Raw genomic sequence first — 9898 nt, 5'->3', positions numbered from 1 at the left:
CAAATTGGCTGCTGATGCAGTGAAAGATAGTAGAACACTACTTAAAACCAATTATAATAAATCATCCATTGTGCAAATGGGATCAGGCCAATATTTTCATTTTGGAATAAATAAGAGTATTGCACACATTTTAGAACTGACAACTGTTATTCCTACGCTCATAAAGTTGGCTGTTAGCGTTGATGGATTACCATTATTCAAAAGTTCTTCCTATCAGTTCTGGCCAATTCTTGCATGCATAACTAATATAAAAACCCTAAAAATACCATTTCCAATAGGAATTTATTATGGACAATCAAAACCAGACAGTCCTGAAGTTTTTTTACGGTTCTTTATAAATGATTTAAAATTTGTAATTGATAATGGTCTAACATATAAAGGTAACGTGCTATTAGTTGATTTGGATTTTATTACATGTGATGCTCCAGCAAAAAGTTTTATCCTTGGGGTTAAAGGACATAATGCATACTTTGGGTGTACAAAATGCACCACTGAGGGCACTTATATAAGTAATCGTGTAACATATTCGGTTTATCGGTCGCTACCTCTGCAACCATTTAAAAGGAAAATTAAAAATCTTTTGAAAAGAGATTCACTCTTAAGGTCTAGCCACACATAAACGAGACGTGTACGATACGAGCGCGAGACGAGTGCCGGCACGAGCTCCGTCCCTTGACGTCCCAGTCACACTGTAACGTAGCCCCGTTGCGAGCGATAGTATACCTAACCTAGTTTGAGGGTTCAGTGATGTTTTCAAATTTTACTAGTACTGAATTGGCTATAATAGCCTTGGCGCTAGATGAAGAGGATAATTATAAAACTCAATCAAAGAAGAAAGTATGGGTCCATAATGCCTGGAAAAGTAGGGATACAGAAGGGGAATTTATAACACTGTATCCACATTTACTAGACGATGAAACAAAGTTCTACGAATATTTTAGGATGACACAGGCAACGTTTCAAGATCTATTAGGAAAAGTAGAAAATCAGTTAAAAAAACAAGATACATTTTGGAGATCTGCAATTGAACCTAAACAGCGGTTAGCAGTTTGCTTGAGGTGAGTATTTTGTTTGTATATTTTTTGCATGAAGTAGGTCTAAATATATCCACTCTGATTACAAGTAATATATGGCCGCTCTATTAACGTTTATTTGAAAAAAAAACCTTGTCATACATATTACATTTATGATTTAATACCATGGTGGCTGGTGGTGTTGGTCGCTCTGCTGCATTTCTGATTGAGTAGCGTTATTATATTCTGGAGAAGGCAGTGGTAGATTGTATTGAGGGGAAGGAAGTGGGGTGGAAGCATAAGAAGAACTAGGTGAAGAGTAAGTACTTAGTGGTGACGCTTGAGGTACGTGAACAACTCGAACTTGGGAAGGTAGCACAACCTTTGACTGATTATCCAGGAGTTGCTTTCTTTCCAGCTCTTGAACGATGCCAAAAATCTTTGTCTTCCCTTCATTTAAGAGTATTGGATTCAGGGCTTTCAATGTGTGTGATACGCCGTTTAAAAATGCATCAACTGGATGAAGCTGCTCAGAAGATGGTGGAGGTTGCTTCTGCCTTTCATTTCTCTTTTCTTCCAAAATATATGACATCAGCTGAGATGAAGCACTTTGATCTTGACGTTTATCGATTGTGTTAGCAGAAATCTTTTTCTTTTTGTGTATGGGCTTCGGGAATGAATCATTGCTTGCGTTTCTTTTGTTGATAATTTGGGCAGTGGCATTGTTTGCTGGAGATCCATAGTTAAGTAACAGATGCTGTTTTCAGTCATTGGCTTCTCTCCGTCTCTCTTTTGGGATGCAAATAATAATAATAATAATCTTTATTGTCCAAACAGGTGTAATACAAAACCCTAGAATAGGACAAAATTATAAGTGAGAGAGTAAAAATTAATGAAGTAAGTAACTCGTAAAAAATGCGGCTTTGTAATTTTCAGTGTGCATATCTGTATTTTTTCCAGCATCGCAAACGCTGCATGTATCGCTTCGTGGATATCCAAACGAGAGATTAAATTTTGTGGAAAATATGTTGCTATATGAAGACAACGTTATATGGAAACACTCCTCCAGTCCATCTCTTTTACATTCTTCGAGATACAACTTGTGCATTAGAGTAAATAGAGGCGACAAAACACTTTTTGTAACAATTTTTGTTTCTGGAGTAATGGGATTCTTCGGCTGGAAATTTTTTGATGTGATTTTCAATGCGGTCAATAATATGTTCATTAATTTTGTGTGGACGATTAGCATGACGACCTCTTTTGTCGGGTGTTGGTGCATTTTGCCCATTCTTTCACATCCGTTGTATAAGTTCAATTTTTTTTCGGCTAAACTGATACAAGGAGCACATCGCATCTCTGCAAACAAATTCTGACTTTTGGTTGAAGGTAATGGAATATGTAAACGTATATGTTTTTTGTTTCTTTACGTTTAATCTATGTCTCGCAACAGGTTTAATATTTAAACTTTTGAACAGCAATGCATTTTTCGCATTCATATCAAGACCATAGTATTTTTTTTAAGATTATTTTTTTGTCGTCTAAGTTAAATTTTTCAGTGCACTTTAACCTGCATTTATCCTTGCACAACAATCCAGAGTTTATTTCTTTTTGTGGCACAATCTTTCCTGTTTGAGACAAATATTCTTCTCCCTTTGTCCCGGCCATTGCAGCTTTCCGTCTTTTCCACTGATCCGGATTCCTAAGACGACGTCTCGAAGTCTTCTCTTTTAACTCAAATAACTTCTTCTTCACAGTTTGTCTTTTTACTTCAAAAACCCGGTCTTCTGCTCCTCCTGTGTTTCCCATTTCACTATCAGCAGTAACATGGTCTATGAGTGCAGCATCTTCGGGAGTTTTTGAGTACCTCATTGGATCATTATTTCTTTGCGATAATATTTTTTCACGAATGTTAATCAGCACCTCATTATCCGAGTCATCGCTTGATTCTCCATTGGGAAAGTATTCGCTCCCAGACGTTGCATCTTCATCAGTTAAATAATCATCCATATTTGATCTTGATGGTTGAAAACCATAATCGCCTATAACAGTACTACCGTAATACCTAGGTACTCTTAAACCTATTTTTTGTGTTGCATGAATTTTCAGGGCGATTGGTGATGTTCTCAGTTGAGAAATCTTTACTTGTACTAGGAAAATGGCATACTTCTAAAAATGATAAACATATAAAAAGTGCATAGTTGTCATACTCGGAGGACTCACCCACATTCTTTTCTAAAACACAAAAGTAGCTGGAAGTACTACTTAAGTTTTCACTCTTATCATTTTGTTTATTCAAATTCAAGCCTAAAATTGTTAAAAAGTAATGGAAACCTGATATGATATAATGCAATCATTTTATTCCTATACCTTCCTGTAGTGTAGCCGGTGGCTGCTTTTGCGTATTTAGAAGCTCTAAAATGTATTTTCCTCTAGACATTATTTTAAAACTGCAAGTACATCATCACAAACAAAGTGCAACACTTTCACAAATCTTTACACATAACCTTTTCAAGCGCGATGGTGGAAGTAAAACTTTCTACTAACAGTGGATGAATGTGTTATGTTTGACGTTAAGTACATAACACCTTTATCCACTGTGGAACCATAAAAACAGTGGAACATAACACCTTCATCATTAAAAATATCAGCTATTCACCATATTTGGACTTCAAACTGATTAACAAATGAAAGAATAACATGTTTAATATCACTACGCAGAAGTCAATTTAAAAAAAAAATGTTACATGGCACCTTTATCCACTTGTATCTTCAATTAACAAATCACAACACATGAGTTTAGTTAGGCTAAAGTTACAACTGCGCGCAAGCACAAATAAATGTTATTTATGGAGCTGCACAGTTTCTGTCTGTCCCGTTTGGATGCGCCAAGCGTTATAGTGACGTCACTAATTTTCATTAGCCGCCAACGTAACTTTCTAAACCAATATTTTCGTAAACTACAATTCTATTTTATATTTATATCTACATTAGGTTTAATTTAACTACGTGGTACAAATATAAAATGCATCAACTTAACTGCTTAAACTTCTCCAGATCATAATGCATTCCAGTCAGGCCAGCGGTGGTATTCCGTGTACTGTCGAATTCTACAGTTTGTGGTAGTGGCGTCGCGTTTCGAATTACGTGAACCAAAAATAGCTACCTATCGCTTTGGCAACAGTCGTTTTATAGCGACACATTTTCAGTGGTCGACAAGACAAAGAAACTATCGCGTAGAAAAAGAAAGTAGGTGCTATCCGCGTCGTTTACCGTTGAAGTAAGGTTAGGTCGGTTGTGTTTACATCACGCTTCTTGTGCTCGTTGTTTTTAATAAAATAATCATGCGAGTTACAGTGGAGCATTGGGTAGCTTTTTTAAATTTCGCGGAAATACATAACCAGGTGATAACTAATAAATGCGATGGGAAAAATGGGAGACAACATTTAAAAAGTTTATGGGAGACCATAACTAACACCTTAAATGGACTTGGGTACGGATCCAAAACAACCGATGAGTGGAGGAGAGTAAGTACCTACATACCCAGTGGCGGATTTAAATTTTTTGCGCCCCTAGGCACACCGAAAGATATGCGCCCCTTCAAAAATATGTTTAGTAAGTAACTAAGTATATAATTTTCAAATAATCAAATCGCAATAAATATGCTTCAAGTTGCTAATAAAAATCACATTATTTAAGCTGAAATTTTTATTAAATTAAAACTAATATGAAGAAATAAACAAAACCACACTCACCAGTCAGAAAACTTTTATCTGGCTTTGATGGTAGCAAACTCGTTAATCAGCTCTTCATAATTTAGACGGTCATCACTTAGGAGGTCAGCTTCAATGTGCAGAATGGACAAGGCGTTCAATCTCTCCTTAGATAAAGTGGGACGTAGGTATGACTTCAGTCTTTTAAGAGCCGAAAACGAGCGTTCTGCTGAACAATTTGTAAGTGCCATACACAAAAATATTCTAAGAGCAATGTCAACATTGGGAAACACGGACTGTAACTGTTCCTTTCGAAGAAATTTACTCATTTCCACTGGCACATCACTAACCTCACAAGATTTCAACACTTCCGCGAAGTGTACACATTCACTCGGGAATGAAGGTTCTAAATCGGTATCATACAACGCTTGAAGTTTGGCTGCGCGTTCAGAAATTACGGCTGGTGAAGTGTCCTTAAGGTTACTGAAAACTATGAATGAGTCTAACAGTTTTTTATAACTTTCCTTCCTCCTCACTAATTCAGCGTACAAGTTGTCGAGTATTGGGAAAAATGTTTCGACTTTAAATTTTTCCCTACCAGTTAGAACTACTTCAGTGTGCGCTTCTTCATCAACACGAAGTTTTCGTTTTCTTGATCTTTTATAGGTGGTTTCGTAGTCCATATCCGAGTCCATATCAGTCATAATCTGCTTGGATTTTTTTTCATAATAGTCGAACATGCCACGAATAGAGCTAATAAATCCTACAAGTGATTCATATAATTCATGCACTATTTGAATATCTATATTTACACTTCAATTTCACACTTACACTATTAAATCTCTGGAGTATGTCTTTCCACACTGTCATCATGAATACTGTTTCCAGTCTATTGAGTTGATTCAGTAAACCTGAAGCCTCATTTCGCGCAAGTGGTTTCTCACAGGTATTGTTGCTAATATGTGTGAGGGTCTTGATAACGCCTTCCCAATTTTCACTTAGACTTACACATGATTCCTCCCTTGATGACCAACGTGTTTTCGATAAGCTTTTAACTGTTTTACTTCCTGATTCCATGAAAGAAAGAAGTTGTTCCCAGCGTTGTGTAGAACCAGAAAAAAAATTATAAACGTTCTGCACTAAATTGAAAAATGAACATGCTTCCTGACAACAGCTTGCGGCACTAGTGCCGACTAAATTCAAAGAATGTGCTGCACAAGGCACATAATGCGCTTTCGGATTTCGCTCTTTAATGCGTGCCTGCAAACCAGTGTAGGCTCCTGACATGTTGCTTGCATTGTCGTAAGACTGGCCTCTACAGTCAGTAATATCAATGGAATTTGTAGACAGGACTTTCAGTACGGCTTCAGCTAGGTTTTCAGACTTGTGCCCCGGATTTGGTAAAAATTGAAGGAAGCGTTCAATAGGCTCACCATTCTCGTTCACATATCTTCCCAGCCAACACAAAACATCTCTGGGATATCGCCAAAAATCTCATACAATGCCACCCTGAGAGTACTAATGCAACTTCGCATAGAATACAGTGTGATTAAACTTTGTATTCTTTATTCTCTTGTGACCTCTCATAGAGTTATTTTTGTGAAGTAAAAATTATAACATGAAAGTACTTTAGACTCTCATATCGAGTCGCATTAACTCTCATTTTGGGAGGAAAATCTGCAAAATCACATTGATTCATTTGTGAGGCTTAAAATGACATATTTTCTATTTTTAAACGTAAACTGCTGTTGATGGCGTCATTGAACTGCAACGTGGGTGTGGTGTATCGTGTACCTATATTGTGTAGCAACAAGCACGTAGCACTGAGCAAGTAAGTAAAAATAAGACAGATATAGTGCACGTTGCATAAAATTTAAAAACGCAAGATATTTCCTTTTCCAGTTGCATGTTGCCATTGTTGCGCCTTGTACGTTAGTAGTATAGTAAGGCCGATCCTGGCTCACTTTACATGGAAAAGTGCCATATGATTGAAGTGTTAGCGTTTCAAGGTCAAAGTGGTGTTGAAGGTCAAAGTGGTATTGCGTAAGTGGGGGTGGGTGGGTTTCAAGGTCGAGTGTTGAGAAGAAATGGGGTGTATTGTTTGTGTTTTTCGGAGGGGGGGTGATGGGTGAAGGCCATTGGATTTCAAGGTCGAGTGTTGAGAAGAAATGGGGTGTATTGTTTGTGTTTTTCGGAGGGGGGTTGATGGGTGAAGGCCATTGGATTTCAAGGTCGAGTGTTGAGAAGAAATGGGGTGTATTGTTTGTGTTTTTCGGAGGGGGGGTGATGGGTGAAGGCCATTGGATTTCAAGGTCGAGTTGTGAGAACAAAGGGGTGTATTGTTTGTGTGGAGGGGGGGTGGCGGCGGCTCAAGGCCGTTGGGTGTAATATAAGGTGTTAATTGGAAGACATTTGTCCATAATAACAAGAATCGACGAGATGTCAAGAGTCATTGTTCATAATCATCATCAGCAGCAGCAGCGGCAGCAACGGAAAAAAGAATTGACGAGCTGGTAATGAAAATTAGAAAATTAAAGTGGGATGTGGAAATTTTGGGTTGTCGGCGCCGTATGGAAAAATTGATGTTGTGAGGTCTACTGGCGATTTGTGTGCATGAGATAAGGCCCAATGATGATGATGATGATGATGTACCTAAATAAAATGATTATTTCCTTGTGTATATGTAAAGTTGTGTGTATTAAAAAAAAAAAATGTACAAAGGGGTGTTTATTCATTTTCCCATCGGCAATGTCCCTGTTAGAACCACACCCGCGTGGTATAAGTAGGTGTTATTTGACATATTGATGGTTAATCGCGCTTGAATGAAGTTTTTGATCAAAATGATTGACCGTCTAGGGGCCCCTTTAGATCGTGTACATAAAAAAACTTTGCAATTTCGCGCGCGCATTAAAAATAGAACAGTATCAGTTTGTACTTCGTGGCCTTGCACTCGTTTCTCATTTATGGTGTTGTTGCTTACGGAAATAATTATGATTTTTGCGGAAATTAAAATTCGGGAATATCATAACTCAGGTACGTAACTTAGTAACAATACTTATTGCAGGGAGAAATCATGAAATGAGATTTATAATTTCCATTGTAGGTTGCTGCAACAACGCCCTGTTTCACTTTTGCTTGACCTCGACAATGAATTCCTCGTATTGGATTAAAATTATAGCCGTGGAAAGTTTGCGGCGGGATAAACTATATTAATAACAATAACAATTGCATCAATTCCGTATATTTGAAATAGGTACATACAATAATTACATTATTATTTCGTTATAGTTACATTGACATTTGTTTTAAAAATGTAATATAATTAATTATTAATTGCATTTCTTTTTGGAGATGCTGCTGTTGTGTTCGGGATGCCGTTAATTCCCTTTCCAACCTTTCGGTAAGAAGTTGGGAATCTCGGTGCTTCGTTTCAACAATGGGCAACATTTGCTCCAGGCACCGCATGGACACCATTGCCAGCTCTTGGGGGTTGGACGGCTCGTGCCACCTGTGCGGGTCCAGCGGGGGTGGTGGTGGTGGTGGCGGCAGATCTGTTGCTGCTGCTGGGGAGATGTTTTGGTAGATGTCTCTTAGGACATTCATGTCCTTTGCACCCGCCCTTGGTAACGAAGCTCTGTAACAATAAGGAGAAAAGCACAGTATTAAGAATAGAGTGTATGTATATATTGCAAGTATAACTTACTGAAAGTGATTGTTGTTCACGGCGTTATTGCCCGGTGGCGGCGGATGAAATTGGTGTAAGCCATCTCCCGCGTGCTGATTTGACTGGGGCGGTGGTGGTGGCGGCGGCGCGGGAATTATGATGTGTTCTAATATCTGTACCGGATACTGATGATGGCTATAAAAACAAATATATATTAGAATAATTTTTTTAAATTTGTTAATTTTTTTTTGTTTTCATGAGCAATTTTTACCTTAACTGCTGCTGCTGCTGATGCTCCTGGTCGTGAGGTGGAGGGATCGCCCTTACTTGTGGGGCATATACGTGGCTCACGATGCCCTCGTATTCTTTCAGAAAGTCGTCCAACTCATTCATGTTGTTGTTGTTGGCTGTTGTAGTGGTGGTTCTATAAAAACAATAAAACAATTGTATGGATGGTGGAAAGCGAGCGCGAGTACGCCTTACCTTTCCTGGTGTCCTTCATCATCTTCGGTAATGAGATTGATGATGACATCTCCGTCCATTAATTTTGATGGTTTATTTTTTTCTAATGCCGTTCTTAACACCGAATGTTCGCCACCGCCACTAGCACCACCGTAAGGCTTCTTGTTCGTTTCACTTTTTTTTTTAATACTCAATTTCGCGCCGCGTTTGTTGTTAAAGGAAGACATCGAGGAAGACATGGTCTTAACGTTCACGTTAATACTTATCCAATATGAAAAATCTCCACCTATATATGGGGAGGGTTTTTGATGGAGTTAGCAAAAGAGTGAAAATCAAGGGCGTTCTCACAGGTTGCTTTCCTGGTAGCTCAACACTGACTCCATTGTCCTCCTCCGTACTTGCATGAGACACTTGCGACACCAAAGCTTCCAAGACCTACTCATGCAGTAACACTGACTCCATTGTTCTTGTCCTTGAAAACGTACTTGCATGAGACACCTGCGACACCAAGGTTCCCAGACCCCACTCATGCAACTGCAGTAACACCGACTCCATTGTTCTCGACCTTGGAAACGTATTTGCATGGTGTTAGCAGAAAGCGCATGGGACACCTGCGACACACCCGAAGCTTCCTAGAAAAGCGCCAACAATAGCGAGCACTCATGTAAGAAAGGGAGTATTCATTAATGTCCTTCGGAACGTGAGCGTATAAAAGGCCTCCAATTTCCGCGATTTAATGACTTCGTCTCTGTGCATCTTTGACGTAATATTCCATCAACGACAAGTGTCTCTTTGTGTGTGTGTAAGTGTGAAGGCCTCTCGGATTTCGCGCAACTTTGCAGGCGAGCTATTTTTGTTACGTTTCGAGGAAGAAGAACTCTGGGAAAATAGTTTTAATCGTAGGTAGGTACAATGGAATCTGTTACGAGTTTAAGCAATAACATAGTTAATCTAACGCGTAATTCAATTAAATTATTAAAAAATAAGACCGATATTGTTAGACATATTTCAATAATCGATTCCAACATACGTTTGTTAGAGAAAGCAAT

General features: G+C 38.5%; 1 protein-coding gene across 1 annotated transcript; it reads right to left on the bottom strand.

Annotated features, from left to right (window-relative positions):
• Window positions 1-7948: 7948 nt before the first annotated feature.
• Window positions 7949-9103, bottom strand: LOC116182047 (formin-like protein 3). The gene is made up of 4 exons (XM_031502541.1): window positions 8871-9103; window positions 8659-8811; window positions 8427-8582; window positions 7949-8357 (listed from the first exon to the last, which is right to left on the bottom strand). The coding sequence occupies exons 1-4, from the start codon at window positions 9086-9088 to the stop codon at window positions 8012-8014; spliced, it is 873 nt and encodes a 290-aa protein (XP_031358401.1). The 5' UTR covers window positions 9089-9103; the 3' UTR covers window positions 7949-8011.
• Between the last annotated feature and the right edge of the window lie 795 nt (window positions 9104-9898).

Source organism: Photinus pyralis, unplaced genomic scaffold (assembly GCF_008802855.1).
Source record: "Photinus pyralis isolate 1611_PpyrPB1 unplaced genomic scaffold, Ppyr1.3 Ppyr1.4_unclustered_Scaffold3318, whole genome shotgun sequence".
NCBI classification, from domain to species: domain Eukaryota; kingdom Metazoa; phylum Arthropoda; class Insecta; order Coleoptera; family Lampyridae; genus Photinus; species Photinus pyralis.
This window is presented reverse-complemented; position numbering and strand designations above follow the sequence as displayed.

Excerpts from the sequence above, each read along its gene's own strand:
- LOC116182047 (XM_031502541.1), bottom strand. The coding sequence starts at position 9,088 with ATGTCTTCCTCGATGTCTTCCTTTAACAACAAACGCGGCGCGAAATTG. Across the intron at positions 8,583-8,658 it reads CAGCAGCAGCAGCAGTTAAG|CCATCATCAGTATCCGGTAC; the intron begins GTAAAAATTGCT and ends TTGTTTTTATAG. Across the intron at positions 8,358-8,426 it reads GTGAACAACAATCACTTTCA|AGCTTCGTTACCAAGGGCGG; the intron begins GTAAGTTATACT and ends TTATTGTTACAG.